The sequence below is a fragment of the Urocampus carinirostris genome, chromosome 14 (assembly GCF_059441175.1).
Source record: "Urocampus carinirostris isolate Australia breed hairy pipefish chromosome 14, RoL_Ucar_1.0, whole genome shotgun sequence".
Taxonomy (NCBI): Eukaryota; Metazoa; Chordata; class Actinopteri; order Syngnathiformes; family Syngnathidae; genus Urocampus; species Urocampus carinirostris.
Genome location: NC_142362.1, coordinates 6,652,027 through 6,672,016, shown reverse-complemented (window position 1 = coordinate 6,672,016; position 19,990 = coordinate 6,652,027). Strand labels below are relative to the sequence as shown.

General features: G+C 41.0%; 1 protein-coding gene across 5 annotated transcripts in view; it reads right to left on the bottom strand.

Moving 5' to 3' along the window:
* Nucleotides 1–19,990, bottom strand: part of myo1b (myosin IB) — a 141,067-nt gene that overhangs the window by 77,780 nt on the left and 43,297 nt on the right. For all 5 annotated transcript variants that reach the window (XM_088352384.1, XM_088352385.1, XM_088352387.1 and 2 more), the window contains exons 4-6: nucleotides 11,236–11,330; nucleotides 4,635–4,739; nucleotides 1,393–1,439 (exon numbers count right to left, since the gene is read on the bottom strand). In XM_088352384.1, coding sequence (XP_088208510.1) covers nucleotides 1,393–1,439; nucleotides 4,635–4,739; nucleotides 11,236–11,330 — 247 coding nt within the window. The remainder of the gene's footprint in view (nucleotides 1–1,392; nucleotides 1,440–4,634; nucleotides 4,740–11,235; nucleotides 11,331–19,990) is intronic.

Genomic DNA, 19,990 nt, shown 5'->3' with positions numbered 1-19,990 from the left:
GAACATTCCCTTCTTCAGAGGGCGTCTCAAGTTGTGCAACATGATTTTCAATGAGTTTCTTTTTCAAATATTCATGTTTTTAAGTAAGTTTGTTTTTGCTTATTATTTCAGTTAATAGTGTTAAGTTGAGATAGATAGAGTGAGATAGAGATAGAGAGAGAGAGATAGAGAAAGAGAGATATGGATAGAGATAGAAAGAGAGAGAGGGATAGAGATAGAGAAAGAGAGAGAAATAGATAGAGAGAGATAGACAGAGAGATAAAGAGAGGGATAGATAGAGAGATAGAGAGATAGATAGAGGGATAAAGAGAGACAGAAGGATGGAGAGGGATAGAGAGAGAGAGATAAAGAGAGAGAGAGAGACAGAAAGAGACAGATAAAAAGAGAGAGAGAGATAGATAGAGGGATAAAGAGAGAGCGAGAGGTTGATAGAGAGGGACAGATTAGAAGAGAGAGAGAGACAATTAAAAAGAGATAGGGAGAGAGAGAAAGAGACAGATAAAAAGAGATAGGGAGAGAGATGGAGAGACAGATAAGAGATGTATAGAGAGAGAGAGATTTATAGAGAGATAGAGATGTATAGAGAGAGAGAGATGTATAGAGAGATGTATAGAGAGAGAGAGAGAGAGAAAGAGAGAGAGAGAAAGAGAGAGAACGAGAGATAGAGAGAGAGACAGACAAAGAGACAAAGAGAGAGACAAAGAGAGAGAGAGATGTATAGAGAGGTAGAGATGTATAGAGATAGAGAGAGAGAGAGATGTATAGAGAGAGATAGAGATGGAGAGAGAGAGATGTATAGAGAGAGATAGAGATGGAAAGATAGAGGGAGACAAGGAGACAGACAAAGAGAGAGACAAAGAGAGAGAGAAATAGAGAGATGTATGGAGAGAGAGATGTATAGAGAGAGAGAGAGAGAGAGAAAGAGACAGACAGACGAAGAGAGAGACAGACAGACAAAGAGAGAGACAGACAGACAAAGAGAGAGACAAAGAGAGAGACAAAGAGAGAGACAAAGAGAGAGACAGAGATATAGATACTTTGTTCATCCCCGTAGGGAAATTCCCACTTCCAGCAGTATCCTTGTGTTGAAAAATAAAATAAGAAAATAAAAGATACAGAATACAAAAATACCCAATAGAACGTTTTGCTATAGAGTATTTAAATAGTGCTACGGAAAATACACACCGTCATAAAAATAGGGTAACATGCAAATGTGGGGCTGGGGTTTAACATGGTCATTTACTCCCCCGGGTGGAGTTAAAGAGCCTCACGGCATGAGGAAGAAATGATCTCCTCAGTCTATATGTATGAGCTATTTTAACACCACTATGGGTGGCTCTATAATACACACTGGGGCTTTAAAAAAAATAAATCACTTGTTCTGACACTTACAAATCTGGACGAGTTGTCATTCCTCACCGTCTTGGCATTTCCGAAGGCTGTAAAAGAGGGAAAATATTTGAACAATGAAGTGAACAATCCAAAAAAGCATCACAAATGCCCCATTATGGATTGGAGCACTTTGTATTTTCAGGTTTGGACAGTCAACCCAATTATGAAGCCTAAACATTTGAACACGCTGAAACGAAGGAACAGCAAAGCACACAGATGGATTGTGGGAAGCCGGATGACTGTACTCCCCCCCCATTCTGCCCCTTCTCCCTGTGAGGCATTAAGCAGGAGCTAAACTCTTGCAGATGTGCCGCGACAAAATCGCCGGCATACAGGATGAGCATTTCCTGTCCGCTGCCCCTCATGGAAAATGCGGTCTATGTGCTAGACCTACTTGTACCAAGCATACTGCAGTTTTAAGTGCATTTTTTCTACAATAACAAAGAAAATAAAAAGGGAAAAAATAGCAAAAAAACACACACAAACATTTTTGGACCATAGCCAACCCAAATGCCCCAAAAACCCAAACAAGTGAAGCACCTCGGCACTTAAATTGGTCATGCTTTCGTCCCTCCGGATGAAACGGGACACGAGAAAGCGGCCATGTCACAACACACTCTTCTGTTCGACAGCAGGGCCCGACAGCTTTCGCTGGTTTACCCCTGCCGCATCATACGGGTGCCCTGCCCATCCCTTAGAATGCGTCCAAACATCCCACTATCCGGGAGACCAAAAGGTCTCGCAAACCCTAGTTATAGGGTTACTAAATGTGAGAGGATGTGGAAGTAAAGCGACTGAGTGGAAGAAAGAGGAGATAGGGAGGAACCTTTTTTTAGGACCATCCAATTGATTTCTTTCAATTGCTTCCAAGTGGATTTCAATCTGAGGTTGTCTCAAGTTTGAAATACATTAGAGTGTCATGATCCAGTGTGGCCAGAAAATCAGAACCGGTAAATGTAGACACAAAATAAGAGGTTAGAAATTATGAGTAATGTACAGAAATGGAGTTTACCAAGATCTTGAAAATTTAAAGACATCAAATCTACTCCAACACAGGCTTGATTAAACATCCTTGCTACATCATGTAGAGATACCATCCATCCATCCATTATCTGCACCGCTTATCCTCAGTAGGGTCGTGGGGGTGCTGGAGCCCTTTCCAGCTGTCCTAGGGCAGTGGGCAGGGGACACCCTGAACTGGTTGCCAGACAGCCGAACAAATAATGAATGAAAGCAGATGCAGTGAACACTTGCACTTGGATAGAACAACGACATAATCTTCCAACACCAACCCGCTCTACCCGCACATAACATGAAATAAAGGTGGCAAAAGCGTTGTTACCATGCGTGCACAGAACAACAATGAGACTGTCATGAAATAAACAGTAATAAAGAAACACTAACTAGCTCTAACTGATCTATCTATCAAGAGGGGTGACCGACAGCAAGACAAACACATGAAATAACAAATAAAATTAAAAAATTAAAAAATAAAACACTCTTTAGTTCAACAGCAGGGCCCGACAGCTTTCACTGGTTTACCCCTGCCCCATCATCCTGGTGCCCTGCTCATCCCTTAGAACGCGTCCAAACATCCCACTATCCTTTTCATCATCCTTCCAATCTCCTCTTTCTTCCACTCAGTCCCTTTACTTCCACATCCTCTCATATTTAGTGACCCTATAACTAGGGTTTTCGGGATCTTTCGGTCTCCCGCCCCCATTTCTTTGCCTTGCCGTCTCTTAGGGAGTAGAGATACAGAGGAGAGGATCCCCAGTCCCCTCGCTCCCTGCACTTTAGTCGCCTCTTACGACACGCAGCGGACCACGGTGGGAGAATTCTTTTCACCTCTCAGGGGGAGAGGGTCCCCTCACCACAGTAATAAGCTCTAACTGAACACAACATGAAATACACACCGGATATGTTGGAACACGTGATCAGACAGTGCCAAAACAACAAGACCATGCAACACGATTTTGGGACACTAGCTGGCATCAAACTCCCAAAATATGAAAGTAAGACATGATGTAAAGTAGGCCTAAACGTATTTGCTCAAAGGTGGGTATTTCTATGGCCCTTTAAATCTAAGCTTAAAACACACTTCTATTCTATAGCATATGAATAAACTATATTTCATGTTGACAATATCTGTGTATTATTTGCCCTCATGTAGGTTTTAGATCAGGGGACGGTGTCATAATTGTCCGTAGTTTGCAATAGTCTGTGCAGCCCTTTGAGACTCTGTGATTACAGGCTATACAAATAAACATGACTTGATGTTTTTGAGTTTTTCCTTGCCCTCATGTAAATTTTAGATCAGGACATGGTGTCATAATAGTCTGTAGTTTCCAATAATCTGTGGTCTGTGCAGCCCTTTGAGACTCTTTGTGATTAAGGGCGTCACAAATAAACATGACTTGACTTGAGGTTTTTGGGTTTTTCCTTGCCCTCATGTAAATTTTAGATCAGGGGATGGTGTCATAATAGTCTGTACTTTACAATAGTCTGTGGTCTGTGCAGCCCTTTGAGACTCTGTGATTAAGGGCGTCACAAATAAACATGACTTGAGGTTTTTGGGTTTTTCCTTGCCCTCATGTAAATTTTAGATCAGGGGATGGTGTCATAATAGTCTGTACTTTACAATAGTCTGTGGTCTGTGCAGCCCTTTGAGACTCTTTGTGATTAAGGGTGTCACAAATAAACATGACTTGACTTGAAGTTTTTGGGTTTTTCCTTGCCCTCGTGTAAATTTTAGATCAGGACATGGTGTCATAATAGTCTGTAGTTTCCAATAATCTGTGGTCTGTGCAGCCCTTTGAGACTCTTTGTGATTAAGGGCGTCACAAATAAACATGACTTGACTTGAGGTTTTGGGGTTTTTCCTTGCCCTCATGTAGGTTTAAGATCAGGGGATGTTGTCTTAATAGTCTGTGGTTTGCAATAATCTGTGGTCCGTGCAGACCCTTGAGACTCCTTGTGATCAATGCCTATACACATAAACATGACTTGAGGTTTTTGAGTTTTTCCTTGCCCACATGACGGTTTCAGATCAGGAGATGGTGTCATAATAGTCTGTGGTCTGTGCAGCCCTTTGAGACTCTTTGTGATTAAGGGCGTCACAAACCTGAATAAAGAGCGCAGGACATACCTAATACCTGGTTTTCATCAATATCCTTTCACACTTTTTTTATACTTTACTCAAACAAACACAAAAAAAACATTTATCTGGTTTCCTCACTCACCTTCCAGCACAGGATTGGACTGAAGTAGTTGCTCCTTGACTTTATTGACCTCCTGTCCCTTCCCACACACCGCCGCCACATATGACATCACAAGCTTACTGGCCTCTGCAACAACACAAACAGATAAATATCAAGTCTGCCGTTCTGTCGCCAGACGTGACTTATCCTTCAATCTCCCTCGGAGAGGAAAAGAAGAAATCCCCTTTAGCTCATCTCGCAATTCACAAAAACAAAAAAAAACAACCCCCTTTCTTCTTAAGGGACGATTATTGCATCATGCTATCACCAGAACTGGCTCCAAGACACCAGATGACACAAAAAGAGACTTGAAAGGGACTAGTTGGTTTAAGTCTTGGCATGGAGATAATGGTTTAGCAATACAGTAGACCAGGGGCTGGAAACCTTTTGACCCAAAGAGGAATAATAGGAATGAAAGTAATATTATTTGGGAATCGCAAGGGAAATCAAGAAGTAAAAATGGATGGTGCTGCAATAGACACTATCAGAAATTCAGTTTTTAGGGGTCATAATAGACAATAAATTAAGCATCATCAGACACATACAAACTAAAGTATCTAAAAGTATTTCAATAATTAATAAAGCTAAATTCCTTTTAAACTATAATGCATTATATTCATTATATTGTTCTCTAGTTTTGCCATACTTGACGTATTGTGCAAAAGTCTGGGGCAATAATTACGAAAGTTGACTACAGCCCCTTTTTATCCTCCAAAAACGTGCAATTAGAACCATACACAGGGTAGGATATCGGGATTATTCTCATATTTTATTCCTGCAGTCCAAATGATTAAAATTGGATGATTTAGTAAAAGTTTTCACTTCACAACTGCTATTTAAGGTCAACAAATACATATTCATTCGGAAAGAGGGAAATTATAATTTAAGGGGCTGTCGTAAATTCATGATCCCAAAGGCGAGAACCACCAGGAAAAGTATGTGTGTGTCTGTGTGTGGAGTCAGAGATAAAGAAAACAGGTATATATAAGCATCTGCTTCTTACTACCCCTTTTCAAAACATATTATGTAACACTATTTGATTGTTGAGTTATTGTTTTTGTTCTGTTTTTTATTTTAATGTTCGAATAAAGTTTTCGAGCAGCACGGCGGCGCAGTGGTTAGCGCGTGTGCGGCACAGTTCTGAGGTCGTGGGAACCTCCTGCGTGGGTTCAAATCCAGCTCCCGGCCTTGATGTGCGGAGTTTGTATGTTCTCCCCGTGCTTGCGTGGGTTTCCTCCGGGCACTCCGGTTTCCTCCCACATTCCAAAGACATGCATTTCAGGTGAATTGGCCGGTCCAAATTGTCCCTAGGTGTGACTGAGCGAGCGAGTTGTCTGTCCCCGTGTGCCCTGCGATTGGCTGGCAACCAGTTCAGGGTGTCCCCTGCCCACTGCCCGATGATTGCTGGGATGGGCTCCAGCACCCCGCGACCCTACTGAGGATAAGTGGTGCAGCTAATGAGATGAGAATAAAGTTTTCATTCATTCCTTTAATAGCAAAATATAGATTTTTTTCAGAGAGAGAGCTGTACCATATATTTTAAGACAAAAATCAACAAAAACGCAAAACCCGGTAGATTCAATTTCAATGTGCAATGTCTGATAATTTGATCAAACCTATAAAGGTATAATAATGCCAGAGCCTGTGTTCCATATTACTATGAATATGCCACTTAAAATTTATCCTACCTGCAGTTTCTTAAGAGTGTTTATGGTCATTTTTGTCCTGAAAAATGGTTTCAAAACAAGGTGCAAGCAAAGTTATGTTGCAATTAATGTCACAAAATACTGCAAACAAGGATACCTGTATATTTACTTTTAGTTCAGACCATGCTGGGCGAGGGCGTAAAAAAGTGTGCGTGATGTGTGTAGAGCTCTAACCATTCCTAACGCTCACCCAGTCAAATAGTTTGATTTGCTTTGGGTGTTTAAAGTTTGTTCTGTAGCTTTTCAGCATAAAGTGTCTCAACAATGAACAGATTGTTTAATGCGCTTCCATATAAAGGATAATTTAGCGATTTACAGCTGAAACGGGGTCTGTTGGTGTGACAGTAGTAAAATGTCTAATACTGTATGTATGTATGTATATCTATATTATATATACTGGAATACCCTTCAAGTCAGTATTGTCAGGTCTTCGCACGTACGACATCGCCTCCACATGTAACAATACGTTAAATTATTGCGCAAGCTCCATTTTATCTACGAGCCATATGAACTCATGAAAAGAGCCAAACATGACTCGCGAGCCATAGGTTCCCAAACCTTGCAGTAGACCCAGTAGACTTTTATAAATAATATGCATGGAATTAAAGCAAGGAAATCATATAAGGGCATGACAATAACTTACAAGGAAAAGTTTTTAAATCAGTTTTATTTTTAATCCACTGTTGACATACCCCCCTGCATCCACCTGCTACTTTACTGAACCAGCTCATGTCATTTTTCCTTTACAAGTAATGTCATCTACTACTATGCATATTCATATATGACACCTAGGCAGTACTTTCTATATCCTAATTTTTTATTTTAATGTTTTTACCTAGGGTACCGGGGGTTTGGAATTAATTACCATATATTTCTATCCCCCACTATACAGCAAATTCACTTTGAATCCTAACCTCAAAGAGTATCCCAGAGTCTACTGTATTTGCATGCCCGACTAGCGTGAGAACTCCCGGGCAAGACCTCATCTTTGATGACCTATATTTATGGAGCGGGCTTGTTTATGATGGCCTTGTTCCACCACAAAGCTTCAGGGACGACGAGATTACTGAAATCCACATTTATCGCTTCGATTTGGCAGGTCTGCATCTTGGGAGGCTTTTCGTTTTTTTTTAGATATATATTAACGGAAGCACTAAAATAAAAGCCTGTGCTTGAAATATATTCTGGCGGTCCGTTTGTTTTTCCATGACAGATTTGATATCTACTCAAAGATGTTTGCATATTTCATGTAAAAATAGGGTACTATGTAAATGTGGGGGTGGGGTTTAATGTGGGCTTTTACTCCCCCGGGTGGAGTTAAAGAGCCTCATGGCATGAGGAAGACATGCAATTCTTGAAGAAAACAAAAATGTCCACTATTACTTTTGCTTGCAATGGAGATTTGATCTAATCCTACACATTGGCTTCTTGCATTGCAACCGTTACAATATACATGATCTTCAAATCGGACAAGCAGAAGTGATAAGGAATATTTTTAACTACTTTTAACTACTAATGTATTCCGTCGCCATTTTGTGGTTCTAATTTTGCATCCTCAAAGCGGCGCTGCCAGGAGCGGCTGCCTTTTCCAGCAGCTGCCCTATTGTTTTATTGCCTGCTCCTATCTTCGGTGTTTTTTCTTCCCGTTTTGACAACTACACTATGGATCACTTCTATCCTATGGACATGGGTTTTAGCGCACAAAAATGCATGTATTCAAGGAATCAACTCCTTGCCCTGAAGATTTCTCGTGCCGATGAAGGCCTATCGTGGAAGAAGAGCCGGAGCTAGCTAAGCGGCTAGCGCCGTTATAAGTCTTCGGTACCTTCCGTAATCATAGTAAATGCGAACTCACGACCAAATAAGATCATCGAGTGCTGGTGGAAAACATCGAAGCGCACAGGGAGCGCAGTTGCTGTGTTTTGCGGAAACGTGGCTCACGTTTAGCATTCCGGACGCTAACGTGTAGCCACCCGTAGCTACCCGGAGCTATCCGGCTTCTGCGCGGCTATACAGAGACACGAAAGCCGGGGGGAATCGGGGAGGAGGCGGACTTGCTAACACGAGGTGGTGTATCCCTGGATTTTAGCAAAGAAAAGATTTCCATCTGCCGCAGGGATGTCGAACTTTTGGACTAGCGTGATGTCATCCGCTCCGCTACAGGCATCATGTTAATCTGTTAATAAACAACGGGGTAGACTGCTGGAAGTGTGAATTTCCCTACGGGGATGAATAAAGTATCTATCTATCTATCTATCTATCTATCTATCCTTTGTGTTTCCCGGATATTTTTTTTTCCTGATAAATACTTACCTAGCGGAAATACAGCCTTTCAAGCACATCTTTAGACTTAAAATGAAATGAAATGATCTGCATTTATATAGCGCTTTTCAAGTCAAGACTTCCCAAAGCGCTTTACAGTGTGCTTCACATTTTTTCCAATAGCAATTAAATATTACAAATGTATCGTTTACCATGCAGCCATGTAAGGCTCTAACCTGCTTATTGGGGGTATTAGGGGTTCAGTGTCTTACCCAAGGACACTTTGACATGTAACACGGAGGAGCCGGGATTCAAACTGCGATCTCTTGTTCCCAAAACGAGCGCTCTACCTCCTGAGCCACAGCCGCCCGATTGAGGGACAAATGCACATTGTACATGTCTAGTGACAAACGAATACCCCGTTTGTGTCATGATTTATTTGGCGCCAACTGCCGCGGGTTCTGATTGGCTCCATGTCAGTATTTGAACCCAGTCCTGTCAGTCCCCTGTTGTCAGTCCGTCTGCGGACCTCAGTGAATACTGGGAAAGCCTTTTTTTGACCCTGACTCCCACCTGTCCTGTTTTTGCTCCCGTCTGTCTCCGGCTACGACCCGTTTTGATCCTGACCACGTCTGCTCTCCAGTCCCGGCTTACGGACGCTTTTGTCCCTGACTACGTCTGCTCTCACGTTCTGGCTTACGACTAGTTTCCGACCCCGACCACGCCTTGCTCGCCCAGTCCCGGCTACCGACCCGTTTTTCCTTCCCTGACACCGCCATCGCTCGCTACAGAAGATCCACTTCCGTGCTCATTCAGAGTACAAGAGCGACTTGCTTCCCGCGCCCAGCGAACACTGGATCGTGGGCGGAGCCCTTCCTCTTTCCTTCAATAAAACTTGTGGTAAACTTCACGCAAATGGGTCCTGTTTCCATTCAGGTCCTGACAGTTTGGGAGAAAATTAGGGGCGGGGAAAGCACGAGCGACATTGTTACGCAAGTCAATTATCTTATGACATTGAAAAAATAATGATTTCATTCTCATCAAAGTACTCTGCTTGTTTGCTTCAAAAGTGTACTCTATTGCTGCATTCGATCTATTTACAAATTGTGCTTTTAAGTGACTTGTCAGAAGAATGGACTAACGCTATAAATGGATGGATACAACTGTGGCATTTTCGCCATGGGGGCAGTAAATAAAATGGAAATGTTCTGGATAAATCCACCAAAACATATGAGGTATGTTTGGCGAGTAAACAGGAGTCCGAGTGTATCATCTCTGTACTAAAAGTCCAACTATGCTTTGCATCATTAAAATACCCTGGATGAGTAAATTGGTTCAGTAATGCAAAAAAACCAAACGTCATATATTCTGGAATAATTGCAAATTGACGGAAATATTTTAAGCAGTGAAAACAGATACTAGTAGGCTGTAATCTGAAATAAAATAAATTTAAAGTCCTGTGTAACGGGTGTAATAATAACTTTTGTTTTATTGAAATTCCTGCTGAAATATGTTGTATAGTTTTTGTGTAAGTGTCCTGAAATGATGAGTCCAACAGTGCCACCTGCTGGTATGGGGTAAGGTTTGGTTTGGCTTTTGACATGTGACCGGAAGGCGGGGTTCTTGGCAGTCTACAAAGAGCTGCCAACGGTAAGACACGATATTTTGGTGCTCCGCGAAAAAAGTTAATTTTAAACATTAAAACCACAGCTGACAAATCTCTCAACATGCACAGTAATGCGATTGATGTTGTCAAGCTGTTTGGATTTATTTTTGTTTTGTTTCTGACATTGCTTGTTGTGCTAAAATGCTAATTCCCCTTATAGAGATCAAAGCCAGCAGAGAAGCTTACCACGTGTTGTGTCTCATTCATTTTCAGGTAAATTGTACCCGTTTTTATACTCATTATTGTTATTATTTCTATTTTCTCATATATATAAAAAGGGTGATGTTGGTTAGAAAAATATGTTGAATTCATTGCAAACGTAAAAAAAAACACTATACGATCTCTTGTTAAAAGTATCTTGTTAAAAAATGGATGTAAAAATGTATTGTGATGGTTAATATTCTAAAATATATTTTATGTAAACTGAAAAGAAGACTCTTCTGGCAGTCTACAAAGAGCTGCCAACGAGATCAAAGCCAGCAGAGAAGCTTGGTGTTGTGTTGTGACTCATTCATTTGCAGCAACTGTAATAAAAACCTCATCATCCAGTCCAGCGTGAATGTGGATCTTCGGTGGGACAGGTACACCGCGGTCACACTTGCAATATTTCAATTGATTTTGTATTGAGTCTAGATTGTACATGTTTTTTTACTGCATGACAGAAAATAAAGAACTATCACGAAAACTTCATTTTCTGAGAGTCCTGTTCACACGGAGACTGAAAAGAATGGATTAATAAATGTTGTGTTCTCTACGTACCCAGCTAGCCAAAATAGCATAAAAAAATCTATGTTTTCATTGATTCTGTGTTAGGTATTACGAAGGAATAGCGTACCGACAAATGATTGGATTCAAAATACCCTCTTCTTCAGTATTTATCACAAGAAGTCTGGAACTGTACAATGCCACTGTAATACCCCAAAAACAAAACCTCAAATGCAAATCTTACCGGTCTTCCCCGCCCCGCTTTCTCCTGTGATGAGAATACACTGGTCTTTGTCCTGGTCTCTGAGAGATCGGTAGGCCTCATCTGCCAAAGCATAACTGAAAGGGAAAACAATTTACAAACGTATTAGTCACACTTATTTGTAATTTTCTTAAATAAACTAAATGATTTAATTCCTGATCAAGAAATATGATCTTATTCTGTTGTATGTGTAACGGGTGTAATAATAACTGTTGAAATTCCTGCTGAAAAATGTTTGTATAGTTTGCGTATAAGAGTCCTGCAATGACGAGTCCAACAGCGCCACCTACAGGTATGGGGTAAGGTTTAGTTTAGCCTTTGATTTTATGACCGGAATGTTTTTACACTCGTTATTGTAATTATTTCTATTTTCACAAATTTGTAAAAGGGATGATGTTGGTTAAAATTCCGATTAAAAAATACGTCAAGTTGAATTACCGTAAGTTCCGGACTATAAAGCGCACCTGATTATAAGCCGCACCCACCACTTTTGGGGTGATTTGACAATTTTGTACTCACACAAGCCGCACCCTTGTATAAGCCGCGGGCGCCCGCAGTAAAGCTTGCGACACAGCCACAAGTTTAACCTGGCCTTACCTGTATGTTCCACAATTGTAACTTCATTTTTTGGTTTGAACAAATTTATTGACACTAAAAACAGAAAACAATCATGACAATCTCAACAGCAATTAAGCACATTCACAATATTATACTCCAATATTACGTTTTTAACAGCAAACACAAAGTGAGGTTTGAACAAACCTTCTCGAAAATCAAACATATTCACAATTTCATTATATAACATCTTTGTTAGTGTCAATAGATCCGTCCAGGCCAAAGTCGATTGTCCTCGGTCTGAACAAATCCACTGACACCAACAGCAGCAAAACACAGCCATCAAGCATATTCACAATTTTTTTATATTTGACAATATGACGTGACGATATGACGTTTTAACATTTTTTCCTGACATTTTCAACATCAATTAAACAATTTCATGGATAGTACACAATTCGAGAACCACAGTTGACATCACTAATAGAAAATGATACCCGTAATTAAGGTATGATGCAGACTTGTAAAGTCGGGGTCCCGTTGAAAGTAATCCAAGGAAACAAAATGTATATTTCCAAAGTTAAGGGTGGGAAAAATATATATTCACTATTGTCCGCTGCGACAACAGAAAGATTTACCGGTAACTCAGCTTTACCACATTTCCCATCAGCCCGCGTTTGCTCCGCCCCTTAATTTTGATTCGTCCGTAGAACACATAACAGAATAAATCTCTAAAATAAATACATTACAAAAATATACAGATGCAAATACATAGTTACACATATTTACGAAGAAAGACGGTACACCGAGAGAGTTTTCAAAGCTTTAATAATAATAATACAACTTTCATCCCAAACCGTGCCTTTGAAAGGTACCAACACACTAGTAGGATCACGCTCGCAACGTATCAAACATACTTGTGAAGAAAACGCATCCTGTGGACTTTAACGAAGGTGCATTCGCAATGATCGCAGCAAGGCTTTAGGGCTAGGACCTTAGCTTGGCCTTTTGGCTGAGAGTAAGAGTCCCGGCTCCTTGGCTTTGTAGCGTATTATGAACTGACCGATAACGGATAATGGATAATGAATAACGAAGATAGATCAATAACGCTTAAAAATCCCAAAATCCCCCTCCCGGTAGATCGTCTTCAACTTCCTTCTCATAACTATTGCCATCAAGGTCATCTTCCTCAGTATCGGAACGAACCTTAACTTTACAGAAAATATATTCTAAAACTTGGAAATTGCAGTCTTTCTTGGCGCACATATTTTACTGATCCCAATCTTACCTTTTAAAGTCCATAAATTAGCCGCTTCACTGAATAAGCCGCAGGGCTGAACATTTGAGAAAAAAGTAGCGGTTTATAGTCCGGATTTTACGGTAGAGGTAAAAGTTAAAACCACTATACGATCACTTGTTAAAAGTATCCTGTTAAAATGGATGTAAAAACATATTTTAATGGTTGTTTATCTGAACTGTATTGTTTGTCAACTGAAAAGAAAACTATTTGATATGCTTTGAGCAGTCTCCAGCGCGCTGCTAACGATGTTGAGAACCAGCGGAGGTGCTAACCACACGGTGTGTGTACGTTGTGTCGCTCATTGCAGCAACTGTAATAAAAGCCTCATCATCCAGTCCAGCCTGAATGTGGATCCCTGGTGGGACAGGTACACCGCGGGTACATGAGTACCGTATTTTCCGCACTATAAGGCGCACCGGGTTATAGGGCGCACCCCGAAAAAATAGTTTTTGTTCCTATTTTTGACATACATAAGACGCACCGGATTATAAGGCGCTACAATGGGAACGTCGACAAAACAGTCAGATAGTTCAGTCCAACTTATTACCCCCTTAACATTCCCAAAGCTTGCAAAGACGCAAATACGTGTCGAGAACACGAGCGGATGCGGTGTCCGTAAGATGTCACTCAAATGCATCGTTCCATCATTCGGAAGGTTAAAGTCTTGGGATTCAAGAAATGCCAACCATTCCTTAGTATCTATTTCTCGCAACTTTACTGTGCATATGACAATAAACACTTGGAATTGAGTTTAATTTAATAATAGACACTCCATTCCATCCATTATCTGCACCGCTTATCACAGAAACATCGAGTTCAGTCTGAAACAAGATACAGGGATAACATATATAGCCAGAGTAGCTCACCGAAGTCGTTGTGTTCATAATAATGTGCAGCCAATGTCCTCTTATATCCGTGAGGGTAGTAAATCCAGGAGAATAAAATATTTTCAAATACAGAATAGAAAAAAATGCTTTCTCTATGCCGTCAGCCACGTGCCATAAACATTCATCTTTTTCGGCCAATTGCAGGCTTTGTGTTGCCGTTTAAGCCAATGCCAGCCTGTAAATGATAAAAAGGATCCGCCCCTTGACCTCCGAATAACTTTAGCCAATAGTGATCGATTCAACTGATGATTGACATATCTTTTTCGGTCAATTGCAGGCTTTGTTTGCCGTTTAAGCCAATGCCAGCCTGTAAATGATAAAAACGATCCGCCCCTTGACCTCCGAATAACTTTAGCCAATAGTGATCCATTCAAATGATGATTGACACATTGGTTAGCCAATGAAACGCCGGTAAATAAATCCCAGCATACACCGTGTACTACTTCGTGCGTTCGGGGGAAAATCTAGTCGGCGGCTGCAAGTTAGTTGGAAATTTTAAAATTGATCCATAAATAAGGCGCATGGTCAGCTTTTGAAAAAAATAAAGGCTTTTAGGTGCGCCTTATAGTGGGGAAAATACGGTATAGTTCAGAATTAGGTCGCGCCTGCAAGACAGACTTGACTTTTATTAGCTACATTCTAGAGTCTGCATTCCAGACACATCGCTAACAAGGAAGCATCGCCATATTGATGTCCAAATATAAACCAAGACAACTGCTGCAGGCATTTTAGAAATTACATTTAAATCACATGGATGTTAGACAATCGTCCAAAACTAATTTACTAGACTACCCAGTGACATTTACGGACACAAACTGAACTCTCTTTCTCAGCCCATAAGTTTCCACTATTCCAAGACTTGCCAAAGGACATTTGGCCTGCAACTGAAAAGGCCAGCAGATGTCTTCATTGTGCAAAGCCTTCTGTCGCCTGACTTGATCCCGACAATGAGCGAAGCATCACACAATTATCTTGCCCAAGGGGAGAAGTGTGGGCCGGTGGGGTGAGGGTCCCCAAAAAATGGGGGTAGGCGTTCCAGTGCTCGGGACTTTTCCAAGGGAGTCATTTCAAGCAGTTTTACAGTGGTGCCCTTGACCAACTTGAACCTTGACCAAATTTTAAGAAAAACCTGCGGCGACAGAGCGTGCCTAAAAAGTTGTCAGCCATCGCTATTTATGATGATCTGAAAAAGCAAAGTATGGGTACGGACAGTGAGAAGGATGTAATGAAAAGGGCATTCCTCTTAAAGTCAGTCGTGGCTGGTTCAGAGCTGCCAAACGTTGAACACCAGAACGGAAAACAGAATTTTTTTCAATTTAATTCTTTTTGTTGGTGATAGGAATGAGTGGAGAGGTGTTGTAAAAGAATAGTGGGATGTATAGACGCGTTTTAAGGGCACCCGTATGATGCGGCAGGGGTAAACCAGCGAAAGCTGTCGGGCCCTGTTGTTGAACAAAAGAGTGTGTTGTGTCACCCTGACCCGAGTGACACGACCGCTTTTTTGTGTCCCGTTTCATCTGGAGGGACGAAAGCATGACCGACTTGGGTTAACTTGTTTAGGTATTTGGCTTGGTCATGGTCCACAAAATTTTGTGTGTGTTTTTTGCTACTTTTTCCCTTTTTATTTTCTTTTGTATGTGTTCGTCTTGCTGTCGGTCACCCCTCTCGAGGGATACGACCAAGGTAGATAGATTTTTTTTCTTTCTGTGGTAGCATTTAAAGGTGCTGTTCGGAATTTACTAATGTTCTACTTGCTGATGCCGTTTTCTGATTTACATGATCATTCCAGCCTCTGTCAAGCTGCTTGTGTGGCGCGTGTAAGTACGTGCATTTCTTAGACGCGCTCGAAAAAAAATATTCTCTTAACGTTTGAACTGTATTTGAAACGGTACTTTTTTTTTTACACTCAGAAAACCACATGCATAGAATAATTCTCCACCCCCCCCCCCACATTTGTTGATTTTATTTTTTGATTTTTGTAGTTTTCATAAAAAATTCGTACTTCATAATTTTGCTATAAACTCGCTTGGTCAAGTCAAGTCAAGTCATGTTTTTTTTTGACGCCATTAATCACAAAGAGTCTCAAAGGGCTGCACAGACTACAGATTATTATGACACCATCCCCTGATCTAAAACCTACATGAGGGCAAATAATACACAGATATTGTCAACATCAAATCAAGGTTATTCATGTGCTTTGGAATAGAAGTGTGTTTTAAGCTTAGATTTAAACATTTCCGATGAGGTTGCAGATCGAATCTCAGGGGGAAGAGCATTCCACAGCACCAGGGCGCAAATGGAGAACGCTCACCAACCTGTGGATTTCTTCTTGGCTCTTAGGATCACTTGTAGACCAGCGTTTTCAGAGCGAACATAGGGGGAAATCAAATCGGAAAGATATGAGGGAGCAAGTCCATGCATGATTTTGTATACTACCAACAGAACCTTAAAATCACAACTTAAGCTAACAGGCAGCCAATGCAGGTTAGCTAAAATCAGGGTCATGTGATCAAACTTTCTTGTCTTAGTTAAAAGCCCCGCTGCAGCATTTTGTACCAGCTGAAGGCTCTTGATTTTGGACTTCGGGAGACCAGAGAGTAGGGCATTACAGTCATCGAGACGGGAGGTAAACGCATGAATTATAATATCCGCATCCAACCGAGACAGCATAGGGCGAATTTTAGCAATGTTTCAAAGATGGAAAAAACAACCAATAAATTGTTTTCGTTGGGCAACTACAGCCTGGTAGCGCCCAACCTAAGACACACCACAGGAAATGGTGCTCATACGACCCGTGTGGTGAAGGGATACAACCAACCAAAAAAAGCAACATACAAATCAGTAAATACTTTGGTTATTACATTTTCAACCATTCCTTTCTTCAAAGAAATCTACAGGCATAGGACTAGATTGTGGAATTCTCATATGGGCCAGTACGAATTAATGCGTTTATTGTGATTTCTAATAGGGGAAAAAATTCAGACCTCGAGCACCAACCTGGAACGCATTACGTTTAAAAGCTGAGGCGTCACTGTAAATACAATTATGAAATAAATGCCTTTTCAACTGAAAAGTACTGTGTACATGTATGTGTAACGGGTGTATTAATAACTTTTGTTTTGTTGAAATTCCGGCTGAAATATGTTTGCATTGTTTGTGTGTAAGTGTCCTGTAATGACGAGTCTAACAGCGCCACCTGCTGGTATGGGGTAAGGTTTAGTTTAGCCTCTGATTTTATGACCGGAAGGCGGATATTGTTAGCAATCTCCAGCGCGCTGCTAACGGTAAGCCACGATCTTCTGGTGCTCGGCAAAAAGTTAATTGATATATTAAAACCACAACTGACAAATCTTGCAACATACACAGTAATGTAATCGAGGTTGTCAAGCTTTTTGGATTTATTTTCGTTTTGTTTCCGTCGCCAGTTATGTCAGTTTTGCCGTACGTTGTACTCGACTGAAATGCTAATTTCCCTCATAGATGTTGAGAACTAGCGGAGGTGCTAACCACATGGTGCGTGTATGTTGTGTCGCTCATTGCAGGTTAAGTATTCCCATTTTTACACTCCTTATTGTAATTATTTCCGTTTTCACAAATATATATAAAGGACGATGTTGGTTAAAATTCAGATTTCAAAATATGTCGAGTCGAATTCATTGTAAAAGTTAAAACCACTATACCAAAGGTGTCAAACAGGCGGCCCGCGGGCCAGATCAGGCCCGCCAAGGGATTGAATCCGGCCCGCGAGACAACACTCAGAGAGGCACAAGAGAAAAAAACAAGCTGCAGGTTGAAATATGTCAACTTGATGTTGTCAAAGCCAGGTCCCTCTCACAAAGACACTGTACTTGTATTTATTTCTATCTCTCTGTCTCTCTCTCTCTCTCTCTCTCTCTCTCACACCTTTTCTCCCACTCTCTGTCTCAGTCTCCTTCACTCTCTGTCTCTCTTTTTCTTTTCCTTTGTTGCTCTCTGTCTCTTTCTCTCTCTCTGTCTTTTTAACTTCTATTGCTCTAACTTAATTTTTCCTTTTCTCTGTTTTGCCTTTCTCTCTTCCTACCCTTCACGCTTTTTTTCTTTTTTCTCTCCTTCTGTCTTTCTATCTATTTCTCTTTGGATTTCTTTCATCCTCTCCATTTCTTTCCCCCTCTCTCACGACTTCTCTTTTTATCTCTTTTGTTTCTCACGCTCTCTCCCTCTCTCTCTTTCTTTGTCCCACCCTCTCTCTTCTTTTCCCTCCTTCTTTCTCTTATTTCTTTATTCCTTTTTTTCTTTCTCTTTAACCTACTAGTCCGGCCCCCGACAGAATGTTTGTTCTATCGTGTGGCCCCCGACTTAAAATGAGTTTGACACCCCTGCACTATACGATAACTTACGCTACACTATACACACTACACTTACACTATACGAAAGTATCTTGTTAAAATGTATGTAAAAATTATTGTAATGGTTAATTTTCTGAACTGTATTGCAAATCAACTGTAGAGAAAACTATTTGATACGCTAAGAGCAGTCTCCAGCGCGCTGCTAACAATGTTGAGTACCAGCGGAGGTGCTAACCACACGGTGTGTGTATGTTGTGTCGCTCATTGCAGCAACTGTAATAAAAGCCTCATCATCCAGTCCAGCCAGAATGTGGATCCTTGGTGGGACCGATAGACTGCAGTTACCGCACAAAAAAGCCTTCCTTAAATCATCACTGGAAAAAAGAATCCAGAAACAAAATTCATTAACCAAGACAAAGTGAGCAAAGCAGCGAAACTCATGCTAAACACCGTGCGTAGTCGGGACTGTAGAGTTAAAGACGGGGAGCAGGCACTTCCCCCCCTCACGTCAGACGATGGGACTATAATTTGGATTTACACGTGGCAGCGGTGAACAAAAACCACAACGGCATGACATCAGCGCTAGGAAATAGCGCAGCCGTTTCCCCGCTCCACTCCCGTAACCAGGATACCGGGACTGGTTTTGCATATTTTCTTCACCTTCAGGCCGACGGCGTCTATGGAATACGGTTTCTTTTAGCGTGAAATACACGTTAATACACTCGAAAGAACTCTGCTACCTTCAGCGGTTTCTATTTTGGGTCTACGTCGGTCGAGTAGGCCGTGATCTCGGCAGGAAATCCGCCCGGATTTGGTGCAACAGCCAAGGAAACGACTCCTTCCTAAAGACCAGGTGGATCAAGAGGCCGGTCTGACCGTGCCCAAAACACACACAAGCGGGTGGCCGGGTCGAGCACTAGCACATGCGTTCCAGATGTGAATTAGGACGTTTAGGGATACAAAATTACTCTTACAAAAATAGAATTAATCACATGGCTACACGCCAAAATATTCCTTTAGCAGAGACTGCTCGATAGGAAGCAATTCATGCGCCAAATGACAAAATATTTTGATTTCCTAGTAGCCCAACCCAGTGTTCATTTTAGCTGTGAAAAGTGATGGGTCCCGGGGACTCGCATGCTCAAAAATCTATGGGTCCCAACAGAGATCTATGGGTCCCCAAAATTTAGCGTGCTCCATGCCCTTACAAACTGTCATATTTTCCCCTTACAAAATACAAAATAATCTTACACCATTTTTATTCTGCTTATGTAGTTTAACATGTTATATTGTACATGTGTTTCGTTATATCATTTATATTGTTAATGAATATTTTGTTGTGAGACACTGAGTTGCTCGACATGAATGAGGTTTATTATAAAAAAAAGGAAGTCGCTTGGACGTTAACCTTAGAAGGAAAAAATACATGCAAATAGAATGAAGTAGAATAATACATTTTCTTATTCAAATTATGAATTCATTTTCTGCATTCAATTATTGTTGGTAATATACTGATTAAATGGATCACCACAAACCTGTCTTTTTTCATGTTCTCCTTTTATACTTCCTTTTTTTCTCAACTTCTTTATACAACATAATAATTCGTAATATAATGCATCAAAGCAAGTGAGCCGGCTCTTTAATGAGTTGAGCCGGAAAAGCCGGTTCTC